The following is an 18,666-nucleotide window of genomic DNA, read 5'->3' as shown; positions in this document are numbered from 1 at the left end:
CTTGGTTGTTTTTGCAGACTTCCTTTGCCTTGCTTTTCTGCTGGGAGGGAGGGGGACCTCCTTGCAGCATACTGTACCAACTACTAAACATTTTGAAGGTGAACAAGTATAAGACTGAAAGGAAACCAAACAAGAGTGCTCAAGTTGTTTCTACAGAAGAACAGAAGAATTTTCAACCTAGTATGGGAAGTGGAGGAGAGTTGCCCACCAGGAGTGCCTTCAGGAAAGGAGAGAAAACCCAACCTGTCTATCTGTCCAAAGCAGAGATTCATCAAACATTTGCTGAGTACCTACTATGTGTAAAACACACTATATTCCCAGGGAGATACAAGATACAATAGCATGAATAATGATGATAATAGGGTCTACCACTTTTTGAGCATTTCATAAATGCCAAGCACTGTACCAAGTATTCATTTAATTGTAGAGACAACCTATGAAAGAACGGTCACCATTACTAGTGAAGAATAAAAGCCCAAGAGAGAATAAATAACTTGTCTAAGACTTATAAGCCAGTAAGTGATAGAACCTGGATTTGAACCCAAGGATATGGTGTGTTCACCCAAAGTCTGTGTTTATCCCTTAAAGCCCAGAAATCCAGCCAGTGAAACCCCCAGGCTATAAAAATCCAAAGAAAAGCCAACATAGGAACATTGACTTGGTTCTGTCTTAAATATTAACTATTTTCTGTCCCCCTCACTGAACGTTTTCTGTTCTATCTACCCCATTGCCATTCTATACAATATTGTCTGCTTTGTGTTTTCCATGAGACTATATTGAAGTGAAAACTGGAGATGCTTCCATCTAGAGTCTGTCATTTTCCATGACCCATTGAAACTAGCAAATTGAAACTCAAGACCATGAACATAGTTGTTTTGAAGCCAAAACTAAAGTCAGAAAATAAATTTTAACCCCAATAAAGTGGGTTACAAATTAACGGAAACCATAATGGATTGTGGGAGGGAGAGTGAATCTGGTGTATTCGGACTCTAGAATGACTCATGAATGAAGGGTCAGTCTCCATCTGTACCATCTTGGGTCTGAATGCTGGGAGGTCACCTTGACACCCAAGTTTCTTCAATTTTGGAGACAAGTAGGTGGTTGGCTACCCATGAATAGCCAGTCCTGCTCAAGGCTAAAGACTCTCTGAAGGCTCTCCAGAGGTAAATGGAACTCAGAACAAAGTATGTTTCAGTAGGGGGCCAGATTCATCAATGAGTGGTGAAATCACCTTGGTGGGGATTGATCGACACTTATTAAAAGAAAATAGAACATAACAGTGCACCTTTATGTCATAAGGGCATTGTTTCATGAAGTTTATGTTTCAGTTTTGTGTGTATGTACTGAGTACATTTGTGTATGTACTGAGTACCAACGTAAAATATATTTCTACTAGGAGTCTGAGTCAAATCTCTTAAGTCACTAGTCCAGGCTATATATACCTCCACCCATTTGTTAGGTAAGAGACAACATAGTATAGTGGAGCCAGAACACCTCATACTAGCACGACGTGACTTCAGACAACCTCAATTTTAACCGCTCTACACCTCAGTTTTTCAATCTGTAAAGTAAGGACAATAATAGAACCTACCTTAAAGGCTTGTTGAGGGTTAAATGAGTTAATATTTATACAATGCTTACTACAGCGCCTAGCATTGAGCTATCGGGATCCAGGAATAAAAAAGCGAACGAGGAACAACCCTAGCACCAACGCACTTGTCCATGTCTCCTCGTTGTGAGGTTTTCTCCATATTGAAAGGAGGAATTAACAAAATGCTTTATTCCAGCCCCACCGCACGCCACCCCCGCCTTCTTCCATTTCTCAATCTAGCACCAAGTAACAGGACTGTCAGAGAAACGAGCCAAGAGCGTCCCCCGGTGGCATAGTGTCGCCTTCGGTCTCAGTGCTTGGGGCCCGGGGCCTGCCAATCTCGCACTACAACTCCCATCATGCATCTCTTGCCCTCCGGCCTCTAACTGGGAAGGCGACTTGCGGCCCTGCGCTGGGGAACTTCCTCGCCCAGCATCGCAAAAAAGGATAACTATAGCCGCCCAGAATTACTTCCGGGGTAGGGCGTCGCAAGGGTTGCTGGGAAACATATAACTCTAATTTTCTTCCGCCAACTGGTTAAATAGTCCCACCGTCACCGTGTGCCACGGAAAAAGAAACTCGAGAAACACCTTCCTGCCCTAAATTTCAGCGGAAACGCTGAATAATAAAGAAAATTTGAGTAAAGTGGATTTCCGTTCTTGGCGTGCTTCCAGTAGACGTCTAGGAGGAATCTCCCGGCGTGAGCGTAGGTATCTCGCGCTATATAGGAGAGTCGGCCCGAGGGCCGGGCCCTCTTTCGCCTCCTCGCTTCCAAGATGGTGAGTCCTATCTCGTGGGGAATGTGCGGGGTCGGGTGGAGGCTTGAGAGGAGCAGATTTGGGGACTGTGGGGGTTTGAAAACGTGGGCCACGGTGGAGGAGTGGAAAGAGCGTATGTTTGTTCCAGGTTTGGAGGAATTTGTGGAGGGACTGGATATCTGAGTGGCACTTTTCTGGGGGTTGCCGGCGCGGAATGTGGCTGGAAAGGAGATAGGCTGGGTAAGTTGCGCCTTCTTCCTAATGGGGTTTTCATTTTCACGCAGACCAAGAAAAGAAGGAACAATGGTCGTGCCAAAAAGGGCCGCGGCCACGTGCAGCCTATTCGCTGTACCAACTGTGCCCGTTGCGTGCCCAAGGATAAGGCCATTAAGAAGTTCGTCATTCGGAACATCGTAGAGGCCGCAGCCGTCAGGGACATTTCTGAAGCGAGTGTTTTCGATGGTGAGTGAGCTCCTGGAGCGCAAACTGTGCAAGTATCTTAATACCTAAAACCACTTCCTGCCTCCTCTCCCACCCCCCACCCCCCCCATCCGCAGGCTCTGTTCATTGGAGCGTGTCCAACAATTTTCTTGCACCTTTAGGATTGTTGTCGGTAGAAGAGAATGATATTTTTGCTATGTTGTTTGCCGTTTTGAGTCTTCTCTGGACAGAGGGGACTTTTGGTCGTACTGCACAATCTTTGAGCCTTATTTTGTGACTGTGTAGGGGATGAGATTCCAAAAGCACTTATAGTGTTTATCCTGTATCAAAAATTCGGGAGTACTAGCTGAAAACGTAAATGTAACAACTCTTGAATTGTTGACAAACATTTGAGTAGTTGTAGAAAGCAGTCTTTTGAAGACTTTTAAGAGTCAAAGCAGTCCAGTTTGGTCGACAAGGGTGATATTTGGAGCAATATGATGTTTTGATCGTTTCGTTTTCTTAAGACGAATTAACTTTTTTAGGCAACAGGAGTAGGCATTAGGGCTGATGCAATTGCTGAAGGAACTGGGTTTTTGGTGATATTACATCTGTGGTGTGGATTTAGTCCCTACGGTGACAGGGTCGCTCAGTAAGGGTATATTCATTTGTGGAACTGTGTTACATATATATGTATTTAGATACCAGAAACTGAACACTTGGCTTTGGGGATGAAATCTTGTAGATATGTCTGACAGACACTTAAGTGAGTTTACTTTTTTAAAAAATTTATTTATTATTCATTTTTGGCTGCATTGGGTCTTCGTTGCTGTGCGCCGCCTTCTCTAGTGGCGGCGAGCCGGCCTCTCATAGCGGTGGCTCCTCTTGTTGCGGAGCTCAGGCTCTAGAGCGCAGGCTCAACAGTTGTGGCGCACGGGCCTAGTTCCTCTGCGGCATGCAGGATCTTCTGGACCAGGGCTCGAACCCGTGTCCCCTGCATTGGCAGGCGGATTCTTAACCACTGCGCCACCAAGGAAGCCCATGAGTAAGTTTACTTTTGACTGATAGAATGAACAAGAAAGAACAGTGCAATGTGGTACCATACCTAATATCACATCTCTAATTTTTTGTTTCTTAGCCTATGTGCTTCCCAAGCTGTATGTGAAACTGCATTACTGCGTGAGTTGTGCCATTCACAGCAAGGTAGTCAGGAATCGTTCTCGGGAAGCCCGGAAGGACCGAACACCTCCACCCCGATTTAGACCTGCTGTGAGTATCTTAAAGGAGATGTGGAAGCCAGAGGGGTAATGGACAAAAGATAAGGACCCAAGGAATATCAAATTAAGATCTCTGCCTGTGGGTGGGATCAACTAAGTCTGTAAAGACCTACACCTAAACATTTGTTTAGAGACACTTGAAGAATAGCTGTAAGAATTTGTTACAGATTGAGTAGTGTAATCTTTTTCCACATTTATTCATGCTTTTATGGCCCAAATACATTGTTAGTGATGGGAGGGTAGTGGTCAGGTTCTTTGAGGGGGGACTCTTCCGTGCATGGTTTCTTAAAATTCTTCATTTCTTTATCTTCCAGGGTGCTGCCCCACGACCTCCACCAAAGCCCATGTAAGGAGCTAAGTTCTTAAAGACTAAAGAAATACTGTTCCCTGGAAAGACAATAAAGTGGAAATTATACTTTATATGGCATGTTGAGTATGTATTGTCAGGTGGAGGGGGGGTGTATGTCATAGAATTAATTACTTTTACCAAGTATTCAGTTGTGGAGTGCCACATGATGTTTTCATGGGGTGAGAAAGCTTATCCAGGTGAGTTAAACCTTTTGTATTTCTGCCTTTGGCCTCCCCAATTTGCATAGCTGAAGGCTGGGGAGAGGAGTTAAGGCATCTGTGAATGTTAGATTAATTCAACCTCGCAAGTAGTTTAAGCTGGGGTCTTTAAAACAGGGAGGAACTAGCAGGGTAAGGAGTGTTATTGAATCAGGAAGTGATTTAGACTGAGGTGTGCATACCCCTGGTGGAGGACAGAAGACTTTATTTACTAGGAGTGGGTGACTTGGATAGCTTAAGGGGTCTGTATTCAGATTTATGTAGCTTAAAGGGTCTGTATTCAGATCCTTCATAAAATTCACCTGTCTACTGTGGTCTGCTGGTAAGCCAGTTCTCACCCAGCCTGCATCTTTCTATGGTACATTGCTCTATGGGGTGAAAATGTACAGGACACGAGGCGTTCCTAGAAATTTGTGGAAGTTCCAAGAGAGGACGTTTCCATGCAAAGTATGGGAAAAGGCTGTACCTAATTTTATCTGTGTGACAATGGTTCATTTCTTCCAGAATTCAGAAATTAGAAAGTTACCGGCTAGGGATATACAGTTGAACCTTGAACAACATGGGTTTAACTCTGTGGGTTGTTCTGTTTTGTTTACAATAAACACATACTACACAGTCCACAGTTGTTTGAGTCCTCAGATGGTGAAAGCACAGGCAAATAAGAAGGGGTAACTCTAAAGTTATATAAGGATTTTTGACTGGGTGGTACCCCTAACCTATGTATTGTTCAGGGGTCAAATGTATGTTTATTTGAAAAATTCGTTTGGGAATGGATTGCTAAGGATTTTGCTGGTTAGGTTATGTGATTTTTTTCCCCCCTGAATTAAGCTAAACTAGGAGCTTGGAAGTTTTGATTAAAATACACATTGTTTGGGAATTCCCTGGCAGTCCAGTGGTTAGAACTTGATACCCTCACTGAGGGCCTGCATTCAATCCCTGGTCCAGGAACTAAAATCCCACATGCTGCACTGTGCAGCCAATAAAAAATAAAAAAAATAAACATTGTGGGAAACGGTTTGTTAAAACACTGAATGTAGGCAAGAGTCTCCATCCGTTGGGGAGACCCACAATATCTGTGCTGCTTCATTCCTCTACACTGTAATGACCCTGTTACACCAGGGATAAAACACTGGATAGAAAAAAATAGGGTTCAAGGTGAAAATGAATGCTGAACCTGGTGGTCCTAAATCCCAGCTTGCTCAATAAAGCCAGATTCATGTAGTAAATCAGGATCATTTGCGTGCAGAGATTTCTCTTGCGATGTTTATAGGCACAGCTTATCCTTTTCTCAGGGTAGGTCTTAATTGGCTCTCCCATGAGTTTAAAAACTGATTTAAACTAAGAGCCTAAGAGCTAAGAATTGTTTTAGCTGTTTATCTATTGGTACTTGAGGATAATCCCAAACTAACTGATTTTGGAGTACTAGAAGTAACTCACAAAAGGGCTTTCCATGTGCTTCAGGTTCTAAAATAGCCCCATCCTACCTCCCAATCCACCAGTTACAAAGAACTCAAATGGTGTCTGATGGGCAACCAGGATATCCAATTTCTACGTATGGGAAAGTTACCTCCTGTATAGACATCCATCTATCCCAGAAAAGAAAGCCACTTAAGTTGTCAGAAGTAGCCCACAGGTCAGTTTGAGTTTCTCAAGGTATTTGGACTGCAAGATCAGGAGCCTTCTCTGCTTAAGCTATCGTGGACTGATGTTCTAGTAGTTGATCACAGAAAAGATGATATAAACCTTTGAGCCCCTGCCTCCACCCCCCACCCTTCACCTCCAACTTAATTTATTGAACTGTTACGAGGGGGAAAGTTAATTGCAGTCTCAGCACCTCCCTAACATTTCAGATGTGTTCTCCAGTCTCGATGTGTAAAGCCAGGTAGACCCCTCTGGGCTCTTCCAGGCATTGGCCCAATGTGCACCTGTGAGGTATTGGATTTCAGGTCAATTCCCTGTGGTCAAGATTCATTGAGAACCAAAGCAATCTTAGGAAAGAAAAATGGAGCTGGAGGAATCAGGCTCCCTGACTTCAGACTATACTACAAAGCTATAGTAATCAAGACAGTATGGTACTGGCACAAAAACAAATACAGATCAATGGAACAGGATAGAAAGCCCAGAGATAAACCTATGTACATATGGTCACCTTATCTTTGACAAAGGAGGCAAGAATATACAGTGGAGAAAAGACAGCCTCTTCAATAAGTGGAGCTGGGAAAACTGGATAGCTACATGTAGAAGAATGAAATTAGAACACTTCCTTAAAACACTTCCTGACACCATACACAGAAATAAACTCAAAATGGATTAAAGACCTAAATGTAAGGCTAGACACTGTAAACCTCTTAGAGGAAAACAGGCAGAACACTCTTTGACATAAATCACAGCAAGATCTTTTTCGACCCACCTCCGAGAGTAATGGAAATCAAAAAACAAATGGGACCTAATGAAACTTAAAAGCTTTTGCACAGCAAAGGAAACCATAAACGACGAAAAGACAACCCTTGGAATGGGAGAAAATATTTGCAAACGAAGCAACTGACAAAGGATTAATCTCCAAAATATACAAGTAGCTCATGCAGCTCAATATCAAAAAAACAACCCAATCCAAAAATGGTCGGAAGACCTAAGTAAACATTTCTCCAAAGAAGACATACAGATTGCCAACAAACTTGAAAAGATAACTCTATCACTAATGGTTAGACAAATGCAAATCAAAACCACAATGAGTTATCACCTCACACTGGTCAGAATAGCCATCAAAAAATCTACAAACAGTAAATGCTGGAGAGGGTGTGGAGAAAAGGGAACCCTCTTGCACTGTTGGTGGGAATGTAAATTGTTACAGCCACTATGGAGAACAGTATGGAGGTTCCTTAAAAAACTAAAAGTAGAACTACCATGTGACCCAGCAATCCCACTACTGGGCATATACCCTGAGAAAACCATAATTCAAAAAGAGACATGCACCACAATGTTCATTGCAGCACTATTTACAATAGCCAGGACATGGAAGCAGCCTAAGTGTCCATCGACAGATGAATGGATAAAGAAGATGTGGCACATAGTATACAATGGAATATTACTCTGCCATAAAAGGAAACGAAATTGAGTTATTTGTAGTGAGGTGGATGGACCTAGAGTCTGTCATACGGAGTGAAGTATGTCAGAAAGAGAAAAACAAGTACCGTATGCTGACGCACGTATATGGAATCTAATGAAACAGTACTGGTGAACCTAGTGGCAAGGCAGGAATAAAGACGTAGAGAACGGACTCAACGCAGTGGGGGAAGGGGAAGCTGGGATGAAGTAAGAGATGGCTAGTGGGAAGCTGCTGCATAACACAGGGAGATCAGCTGGATGCTTTGTGAAGACATAGAGGGGTCTTAGAGACCCCTCTAGGTCATAGAGAGGATGGGAGAGAGGCTCAAGAGGGAGGGGATATGGGGATATATGAATACTTACAGTTGATTCACTTTGTTGTACAACAGATACTAACACAACATAGTAAAGCAATTATACTCCAATAAAGACATTAAAAAAAATTCATTGAGGTCCTGAAACACCCTTTCCTTCAACCTCAATTCCTGGATTTTCACTTTTCTTTGCCTACCTCTCCATAGCTTAGCATGTATGAGGAAAAAATTATTCACTGCCTATCACACTATTTAGGTTAATGTGTTTTTTAGTTTACACATTTGGCTTATTTATTCTTTCAGTAACTGTTAGGTGTAGAGGGGTGTGCATTTCATATGCACTAACAAGCTAATAGGCCTCTCAACAGAGACTGAGCAATAGATGAAAGCATGGGCTAAAGTCTACTTTCATTTATTTGTTCAGTAAATACTAATTGCCCATGTGCTTGGCACTTTGCTTCTGAGTCCAGGTTGCCTATTAAAACAGAGGCGTCCAGGGACTTCCCTGGTGGTCCAGTGGTTAAGACTCCACGTTTCCTCTGGGGGAGCACGGGTACCATCCTTGGTCAGGGAATGGCGAGGCCAAAGAAAAAACAAAACAGAGGCATCCGGTTAAGAACCTAAGAGAGCTGAGTCGCGCCTCTGACACATTGATCTGTGTGACCTTCGCTGAGTTACCTAACCTCTCTGTCTTCAATTTTCTAATCTTTAGGACAGTCATTCCTATATCATAGTATTTTGATGTAGTTTAAGTAATATAAAATATTTATTAAGTACCTACTATGTGCCAGACATTTCTAAGTGCTAAAGACATAAGCAGTGATCAAGTTCCTGGTCTCAGAGCTTTTTTAAAGAAAAAATTTTATTTATTTTTTGCTGCGTTGGGTCTTCGTTGCTGCGCGTGGGCTTTCTCTAGTTGCGGTGAGCGGAGGCTACTCTTCGTTGCGGTGCACAGGCTTCTCACTGCGGTGGCTTCTCTCGTTGAGGAGTACGGGCTCTAGGTGCGCAGGCTTCAGTAGTCGTGGCATGCGGGCTCAGTAGTTGTGGCTCGCGGGCTCTAGAGCTAAGGCTCAGTAGTTGTGGTGCACAGGCTTAGTTGCTCTGAGGCATGTGGGATCTTCCCGGACCAAGGCATGAACCCGTGTCCCCTGCATCGGCAGGCGGACTCTCAACCACTGCGCCACCAGGGAAGTCCAGGAAGCCCTTTTTTTGCTTATTGATATCCAATTGTTGCAGCACTATTTGTTGAAAAGACTATCCCTTCTTTATTGCATTTCTTTGCACTTTTGTCAAAAATCAATTCACTATATATTTGTAGGACTATTTCTGGACTCTTTTCTCTTCCATTGATCTATTTGTCTATCTTTATGCCAGTACCATATTATCTTGATCACTGAGGCTTTATAATAAGTGCTCCCTCAGGTTGTACTCCTGGCTAATTCCTTCTCATCTTTGGCCCTCAGCCAAGACCACATTACTCTTAGAAGCCCTCTCTGACACCTCCAAACAAGAGTGGCTGCTCCTTTCTGCTCTCCCATTGCACCTATCCCAGCATTGGTCTCCCTTTATGGTTACTGATGGTTTGTCTCCCTTTCCATATAGATCGTAAGCTCTTTGAGGACACCACCTCCAGGGGTCCCAGAAGCACTGTTTGAAAAATATTGGAAACAAAACAAAACGAAACCCCACACACAAATGCTATAATTGCAGAATAGCTCGAAAAGCAAAGAATGTGACACTGAAGAAACCAAACCGTTGGCTATTAGGAAGTATCATCATGTAACCATGTAATGGGAATAATTCCTCTGCTGATGTTCAGAAGGAGACTGAGAGTGCAAATACATAAGGTGCAAAAATGCTGGTATTGAAAACCGAGCATAGAAAAGTTGAGGACCCTTATTTTAACCACCTAGAATGGCCAGTGGGGACAGAGGCTTAGAATCTGCTGCCCAGATCCTCTGAGGACTTTCCCTTCCAGCCCCTCTGTTCCACTGGAGCGGGTACGCGGGCCTCTCACTGTTGTAGCCTCTTCCGTTGCGGAGCACAGGCTCCAGATGCGCAGGCTCAGCGGCCATGGCTCACGGGCCCAGCCGCTCCGCGGCATGTGGGATCTTCCCAGACCGGGGCACGAACCTGTGTCCCCTGCATCGGCAGGCGGACTCTCAACCACTGCGCCACCAGAGAAGCCCCTAGGTGCTTTTACCTCCCAACTCTGGCATAGTTCAAATGTACCTTGCCTTCTGTATGAAGGTCATGATTTTCTGGTTACTCCTGCTCTCCCATTTCTAATCTTTTTTTTTTTAACATCTTTATAGAGGTATAAAGATATAATTATATATCTTTATATATAAGATATAATTGCTTTACATTGTTATGTTAGTTGCTGCTGTATTACAAAGTCAATCAGCTATATGTATGCATATATCCCCTCCCTCTTGCATCTCCCTCCCACCCTCCCTATCCCACTCCTCTAGGTGGTCACAAAGCACCTGAGTTGATCTCCCTGTGCTATGCGGCTGCTTCCTACTACCTGTTTTACATTTGGTAGTGTATATATGTCAATGCCACCCTCTCACTTCGTCCCAGCTTACCCTTTCCCCTCCCTGTGTCCTCAAGTCCACTCTCTACATCTGCGTCTTTATTCCTGTCCTGCCCCTAGGTTCTAATATTTAAACACAATAAATTGCGAAGCCCAGATTTGGACCTATCCAATTCCAAATTCTGCCTTCTTTATCCTTCGCTGAGCTGTCTCCTAAAGCGAAAGTGCCAATCTATGTATTTCTTTTTTTAAAACATTTATTTATTTATTTTTGTCTGCGTTTGGGTCTCTGTTGCGGAGCATGGGCTTTAGGTACGCGGGCTTCAGTAGTTGTGGCTCGCGGGCTCTAGAGCGCAGACTCAGTAGTTGTGGTGCACAGGCTTAGTTGCTCCGCAGCATGTGGGATCTTCCCGGACTAGGGCTGAAACCTGCATCTCCTGCATTGGCAGGCAGATTCTTAACCACTGCACCACCAGGGAAATTCTGTGTATGTATTTTGAGCAGCACCTATCCCCAGCAAAAGAATCAACATCAGTTACTTCTGTGGGACAGTCCCTCCTAAGTTAACTCAGGAGACCAAAGTATAAAACTGAGGGTTGTTTAATCAAAACAGGATTAGGGCTGAAGTAGTAATTTGCCCCTCTCTACTCTAGGGACAATTTTATCTAGGAAAAATCGTTTCTGTATAAACACAGCACACCCTCTATTACTCTATAAGCAGGATACCTTCCTACTAACCTTTCTAAATTGTCATTTAAAAAAACAAAAATGAATTTGCAAAAAAAAAGCATTTGCTGTGTTTGTACATGGAACAGTTCTGGAGGATTCTCAAGAAACGGTAGCAGTGGTTGCCTCCAGGCTGTGGACACTGGTCCAAGCCATCATCGCCTCTCACCTAGATTACAGCAGTGACCTCATAACTGGTCCTCTTGCCCCTACTCTCACCCCTTATAGTTGATTCACTACACAGCAACAAGACTTGATTATTTAGACAAATAAACCCAATCCTGTCACTCCCCAACTCAAATCCTTCTAATAAGCTTCGTTCTGCAATTAAAGTAAAATCCCAGCTCCGTGCTGTGAATGTGAGCCTCTGCATGATGTGGCTCCTCGCTTCTTCTCTGACCGCCTGCCCAGGACCCTCTCTGCTCCAGCCACATGGACCTCCTTCTTTCTGTTCCTCAGACACTCCAAGCTCATTCCTACCTCAGGGCCTGTGCTCTTGCGGGTTGCTCTGCCGGGAATGCTCTTCCTTCAGATCAACCACAACTGGTCCTTCTTGTCACTCAAGGCTTGGTGCACATGTCACCCGACAGAATCCCCCTCTGAGGATTCTGTCTAAAGAAGCCCCTCCCCAGGCACACCAGTGGTCACTTCCCCAGTGCCTTGTTTTGTTTATGTCATGCCACTTACTACTGCAGTTATTTCTTGAGTTGTCTGTTGACTGTCTACCCTCCCTAGAATGTAAGCTCCTTGAGGGCAGAGGCCTTATCTCGTTTTACTACTGTTTACTCAGTGTTTAGAACAGTGCATGGCACTGAATCAATGAATGATGTCTGAGGTCACATAGGAAGGTTTCAGGTCGTGGACTGTTTTGTCAGTTCCCACGGGTGCTGTAACAAATTACCACAAAGCTTGAAACAACACAGATTTATTATCTTACAGTTCTAGATGTCAAAAGTATGAAATGGGGGCTTCCCTGGTGGCGCAGTGGTTAAGAATTTGCCTGCCAATGCAGGAGACACGGGTTCGAGCCCTGGTCCGGGAAGATCTCACATGCCGCAGAGCAACTAAGCCCGTGCACCACAACTACTGAGCCTGCACTCTAGAGCCCATGAGCCACAACTACTGAGCCCACGTGCCACAGCTAACTGAAGCCCACGTGCCGAGAGCCCATGCTCCGCAACAAGGGAAGCCACTGCAATGAGAAGCCCTCGCACCGCAACGAAGAGTAGCCCCTGCTCCCTGCAACTAGAGGAAGCCCACGCGCAGCAATGAAGACCCAATGCAGACAAAAATAAATAAATAAATATTTTAAAAAGTGGCCGTTAGAGAGCACCATGAACTAGGAAAACTCATTACTATCACGTTGGTCACTCTAGGTCTTCTCAGTGGACAAAGCTATGTATGTATAGTGTTCATACTGACTTTTCTAGTTCAAATTTGGAACTATAAAACTACCAAAAAAATCTATATTTTCTTTCTTCCATTAAAAATTGTGGTTCTTTGGGAGTTCCTTGGTGGTCTAATGGTTAGGATTCGGTGCTTTCACGGCTGGGGCCTGGGTTCAATCCCTCGCTGGGAAACTGAGATCCCTGCAAGCTGTGCAGCACAGAAAAAAAAAAAAAAAGTGCTCCTTCTTAGAGATTGCCCCTAAGTTTACATGATGCTGTTTCTTCCCAGGTTCTAAATCACATGCTTCACACTCTAGCCACAGGCAAACAGGCACTAAACAGGCATTAGTCAGAATTAGCTGGAAGTTGAAGACTTGAGTCTTTGATGTGTCTGGATGAATTTTTTTGTTTTGCTAGTGGGTATATGTTTTCATCTGTGGATGACTTGCTTGGAGTGCAGGTTTTGGAGACCTTTTATATAAAGGTATGAAGAGTTGGGTTGGCTACAAGGCATGGAACAAGGAGTTTCAAGCAAAGGCAGACCTGCTCTTACCCTGAAGATTTCAAAGGCATTAATGACAGCAGTAATCTTGCAGCTTACTAGTTGACAGGCAGCTGGATGGATGCTCATGGGACAGAAGATCAAACAACTTTCAATTTTAATAAATCTCTATAAACCAAATAATAATAATCATGGTTCTTAAGGGCACAGAAATAGAGAAATAGAATATTTCATAATTTCTTATTTGCTTTACCCCACATTACACAGTCTCAGAATACACCAGTAATACCACCTCCACCAATTATGATTACTGAAAACAGATTAAAAAAATTTTTTATAATGCCATCCCCATTCTCCTCCCATTTTTTATGGTTATAATATCTACATTGTCAGATCATATGGTCATTACATACTACTATACTCTCTCTTTTAACCTTTATTCAGTCTCAGTTCTGCAAATAAATAATATTACAATGTTCACACACAACCCTTATGTTGATGTCTCTCTAGGAAGTTTGGTTGTCTGAAGTGCATTTGCTAGTGGATTTCTTAGGAAAGACTCATGGGAACAATACTCCCCCAGTTCCTCCATATTGGTAACAATTTGTCTGTGGCCATTATAGTTGAAGGTTAGTTTGCTTTGGCTCACATGTACTTTTCTTGAATATTTAAAATATGTCAACTTCATTTTTTTCTTACATAAAGCACTGCTGTCAGAAAGTCTCATAATTATCTAACTTGTCACTTATGAATCATACTCTTTTTGTCTGGTCATGGATTTTTTTTTTCCTATAAGTCTAGTAATTTTATTAGAATATGTCTTGGTGTTGGTCATTCTAGGTCAATGTTTTTAAGTATCTTCTATATTCTTTTAATATGTAGTTTTGAAATTTTTAATTTTAGGAAAAGTTTTCTTGAGTAGTATTTGGTGTTTTTTTTCTGTCCCCTTGCTTTGTTTTTCTTTTTCAGAGATTTCTATTAACCTGTTAGTGGGGTCCATGAAGACACTCAAAGAAAGTTACCTAAGGATAATTGGAGATGAGGCCTTTGGCAGGTGATTGGGTCATTAGGGTGGAGCCCTCATGATGAGATTAGTGCCCTTATAAGAAGAGACAGGAGAGAATTTGCTTCCTCTCTCTCAGCCATGTGAGGATACAGGGAGAAGGTGGCTGTCTATAAGCCAGGAAGTGGGTCCTCCTCAAACACTGGATCTACAAAGCCTTGATCTTAGACTCACCCTCTAGAACGATGAGAAATAAATGGTTGTCATTTAAGCCAAAAAAATAAATAAATAAAAGACAATATGAGCCAAGGGTTGTATAATATCTTCCTTTTCCGTCTTTAATATTATCATTTTCTCTTAAATCCTCTTAACTTCATTTCTTTTTACTTTAAAAATTTACCTCTTTTTCATCTTTTTTTAAGGCATTATTTATTGTGTTTATTTTCTCATCATGTTCCTCATAGTTTAGTCTTTTTTTTTTTTTTTTGGTCTCTCTGTGTGGCTTGCAAGATCTTAGTTCCCCGACCAGGGATTGAACCCAGGCCCTCAGCAGTGAAAGTGCAGAATCCTAACCCCTGGACCGCCAGGGAATTCCCTAGTCTTCATTTCTAAAATGTTTTTTCTTTTACTCTAATTTTTCCTCGAGTTCTACCACTTTAAGCATTTTTGATGTTGTTAATTTCATCCATTTTGTGTGCCTATTTCTCTGGCATGCTTTCTTTGTCTGTAGGGATGCTCTTCTGTTTCTGATTCTCTTTTTTCTAATAGAAATTTTGTATAGGATTTAACTTGTTATTTTCTGTTGCTCATTTTTACCTGAATTTAATATTTTGAAGGATTTGTTCAGATAGCTTTCCTATCTAGACAGAGCTCCCTCTTCTGCTGCTTTGAGTAGTGTTCAGAAATATAGTGGCTTGCTGTCTGAGATTTCCAGCTTCGTACCGCACCCTACTTTTCTCCGGACCTTCTCTTCCTTTGTCTCTGTTGTCCCTGTCCTGCTCAACTTTGATTCCTCTCTCATCAGTCTTTCTTCAGTATGGGGCCTATCCTGAAAGGAAGCCCTGGATAGTCAGTTTGGAGAGTTCAAAGGGGGTGAAGTTACTCCAAACTCTTCAGTCCTTACTGACATGCACAGGCCCTTGTCTTCGCCCGCCACTGGGGGGGTGCAAAACCTCTCTCTGTTTCAGCTGCCATTGTCAGATTGGCCTGCCAGGCTTTCTGTTTGGAGCTTCTCCTGTTCTCATATTCTCTGACACCCCGGTTGCTTCCTCAGCCCTATCCTGCATAGACACCCATAACAAGCAGGTCCTGTGACTTTCGGTGTTCATTCTCATTGCTTGTATTTTTGGGTTTGTGGGGATACCTTGTCATCTAATTTTTTTATAAATGTTGCCCATGGGACTTCCCTGGTGGTGCAGTGGTTAAGAATCCGCCTGCCAATGCAGGGGACACAGGTTCGAGCCCTGGTGGGGGAAGATCCCATATGCTGCGGAGCAGCTAAGCTCATGTGCCACAACTACTGAGCCTGCGCTCTAGAGCCCGGGAGCCACAACTGTTGAAGCCCTCACGCCTAGAGCCCGTGATCCGCAATGAGAAGCCCGCGCACCGCAAGGAAGAGTAGCCCCCGCTCGTGGCAACTAGAGAAAGACTGCACGCAGCAACAAACACCAAACGCAGCCAAAAATAAATAAAAATACAAATAAATAAGTTTATATATTAAAAAAGAAGAATGTAAGTTCCATGAGAGCTCAGGAACAGCCCCTGGCAATATAGTTGGGGCTCAGTAAATATTTGGTGAAAGAAAAATGTTCCACAAAAAGCAGCTTATTTTGAGGTTGAGAGAAAAGGGTCAGTTTATGGCAGATACACAAAGCGGGATAGAGAAGTGGTAAGAGATAAGGCTGGAGGATTGGACCACATCAGTATAGGGCCTTGTAAGCCAATTAAGGAGTTTGCCCTTTATCCTGAAGGCAATGAAAATCCTTTAAAAGATTTTAAGCAAGGGAGTGGTCTGATGAAATTTCTGGGTTTTTTAATACAGATTTTTACATTTTAATACATTTATATATTTATTTATTTTTGGCTGCCTTGGGTCTTCGTTGCTGTGCACGGGCTTTCTCTAGTTGCGGCGAGCAGGGGTTACTCTTCGTTGTGGTGCGCGGGCTTCTCATTGCAGTGGCTTCTCTTGTTGTGGAGCATGGGCTCTAGGTGCGTGAGCTTCAGTAGTTGTGGCACGCGGGCTCAGTAGTAGTGGCACATGGGCTTAGTTGCTCCTCAGCATGTGCGATCTTCCTGGACCAGGGATTGAAACTGTCCCCTGCATTGGCAGGCGGGTTCTTAACCACTGCGCCACCAGGGAAGTCCCAAATTTCTGGTTCTTTTTGTTGTTTTTTTTTTTAACATCACAAACTTCAGTAAGGAGAATGGATTGTGGGAGACAAAACTGGAGACAAGATTAGAATCCATGGGACTAGTCCAGCATTTGAATATAAATGATGAATAAAAAACTGAATATAGTGATCTGATTTTCAGATAGCTTGCCCAGTGGAAAACATAATCAGAATCCAAAAGGCAATAGAATGGCCAGAAGAAGGATGAATCTCACAGAGATGATAATTAGCCAAGATAAATGAAAGCTCATTCGTTCAGGCCCCCAATTCATAACTGATGAACAAGGATAGGCTGATTTAATAACAGCTTGTCGAAGATAAATATTATGTGATATCACATACGTGGAATCTAAAAACTAATACAAATGAACTTATTTACAAAACAGAAACACTCACTGACATAGAAAACAAACTTATTCCAAAGGGGAAAGTGGGAGAGGGATAAATGAGGAGTATGGGATTAACAGATACATAGCGCTATATACAAAATAAACAATAAGGATTTATTTTATAGCACACGGAACTATATTCAATATCTTATAATAACCTATAATGGAAAAGAATCTGAAAAAGAATATATATATGTATAACTAAAACATTTTGCTGTACACATGAAATTAACACAGTATTATAAATCAACTATAGTCCAATTAAGAAAAAATAATAGCTTGTGTAACAGCAACACTATATGAAGTGACACTATGATGAAACTAACCAAAAATGTTAGTTTACTTTTTTAAAAAACAAAAGTATTTTGTTTTTAAAATTCACATTGAGATATAATTCACGTATGATATAATTAACTCATTAAAAGTGTACAATTCAGTGGTTTTTAGTATATTCACAGATATGTGCAACCATCACTACAGTCAATTTTAGAACATTTCCATCACCTCAAAAAGAAACCTCATACCTATTCGCTATCATCCTCCTACCCCCAGTCATCCCTTTCCTAGCCCTAAGCAACCACTAATCTACTTTCTGTCTCTATAGATTACCCTTTTCAGGACTTTCATAAAAATATAATTATATAATATGTGGCCTTTTCTGACTGGCTTCTTTCATTTAGCATAATGTTTTCAAGGTTCATTGAAGTTGTAGCATTTATAAATACTCCATTCTTTTTATGGGCAAATAATATTCAATTGTGTGGATACACCACATTTGGTTTATCCATTTTCTGTTGATAGACATTTGGGTTGTTTCCATTGTAGGGTAGGCAGAAATTTACCTCTATCCATCTTAGGTCCTCAGCTAGGGCTCTTTAACAAAAAGATGGATTAACGAGAGAAAAACAAACAAGTTTATTAACACATGCAGTGCATATCACACATGAGAAACTTCAACGAAGAGTAACTCGAAGCAATGACTTAGAACTCTGGCTAATATGGCATCTTCAAGAAAAAAACAATAAATTTGTGGAGAAATGATAGGACAAAGGAAAAGGGTTTTATAATGAGAACCTGCTGTATAGCACAGGAAACGCTCCTTAATGCTCTGTGGTGACCTAAATGGGAAGGAAATCCAAAAACGAGGGGATGTATGTATACATATAGCTGATTCACTTAACATTGTAAACATTATAGCTGACTAACACAACATTGTAAAGCAACTCTACCCCCAATTAAAAATATATAAATAAATAAAGGAAAAGGGTTTTAGGCTTCTAAGGGTGGCCAACTGTGGGAAGATAAATATATGCGAGGAAACTAATGGAGTGAGGTTTGTTTGCAGATTTCTCTGGTGCTCTCTCTGGGCTGATAAGCGTCTAGAGTGTCTCTAGTAAAGGAGAATTTATATCCTGCCTTCAGGCAGAAAAGGAGGAGTGTAGAGAGAGAAAGCTTTTTCTGTGTTTGCTTTATTCTTTTTTTTTTTTTTTTAATATTTATTTATTTATTTGGCTGTGCCGGGTCTTAGTTGCGGCATGTGGGATATAGTTCCCTGACCAGGGATCAAACCCAGGCCCCCTGCATTGGGAGCACGGAGTCTTAGCCACTCGACCACCAGGGAAGTTTCTGTGTTTGCTTTTTTTAATTGCCTTCAGCTCAAAATAATTTTTTTTGTCAAAGAGGCATATTTTGAGATG

The 18,666-nt window shown here is 42.2% G+C and overlaps 1 protein-coding gene and 1 long non-coding RNA gene across 3 annotated transcripts in view; one reads left to right on the top strand and one right to left on the bottom strand.

Moving 5' to 3' along the window:
- Positions 1 to 2,235: 2,235 nt before the first annotated feature.
- Positions 2,236 to 4,466, top strand: RPS26 (ribosomal protein S26). The gene is made up of 4 exons (XM_004316025.4): positions 2,236 to 2,370; positions 2,634 to 2,811; positions 3,908 to 4,038; positions 4,361 to 4,466. Exons 1-4 carry the CDS (start codon positions 2,368 to 2,370, stop codon positions 4,394 to 4,396), a joined length of 348 nt encoding a protein of 115 aa, XP_004316073.1. The 5' UTR covers positions 2,236 to 2,367; the 3' UTR covers positions 4,397 to 4,466.
- The window catches only part of LOC141275863 (uncharacterized), a 32,111-nt gene continuing 17,669 nt past the window's right edge, over positions 4,225 to 18,666 (bottom strand). Inside the window, exon 3 of one of the 2 annotated variants that reach the window (XR_012324355.1) lies at positions 4,225 to 18,087. This is a non-coding gene — a long non-coding RNA (uncharacterized lncRNA). The remainder of the gene's footprint in view (positions 18,088 to 18,666) is intronic. The other variant, XR_012324356.1, reaches the window with a different exon arrangement.

Source organism: Tursiops truncatus, chromosome 11, assembly GCF_011762595.2.
Source record: "Tursiops truncatus isolate mTurTru1 chromosome 11, mTurTru1.mat.Y, whole genome shotgun sequence".
Taxonomy (NCBI): Eukaryota; Metazoa; Chordata; class Mammalia; order Artiodactyla; family Delphinidae; genus Tursiops; species Tursiops truncatus.
The sequence above is the reverse complement of the archived record's forward strand: the minus strand, read 5'-3'. Positions and strand labels throughout refer to the sequence as shown.

Coding starts and splice junctions, on each gene's coding strand:
- RPS26 (XM_004316025.4), top strand. Junction 2,812..3,907: donor TGAAGCGAGTGTTTTCGATG/GTGAGTGAGCTC, acceptor TTTGTTTCTTAG/CCTATGTGCTTCCCAAGCTG. Junction 4,039..4,360: donor CACCCCGATTTAGACCTGCT/GTGAGTATCTTA, acceptor TTTATCTTCCAG/GGTGCTGCCCCACGACCTCC.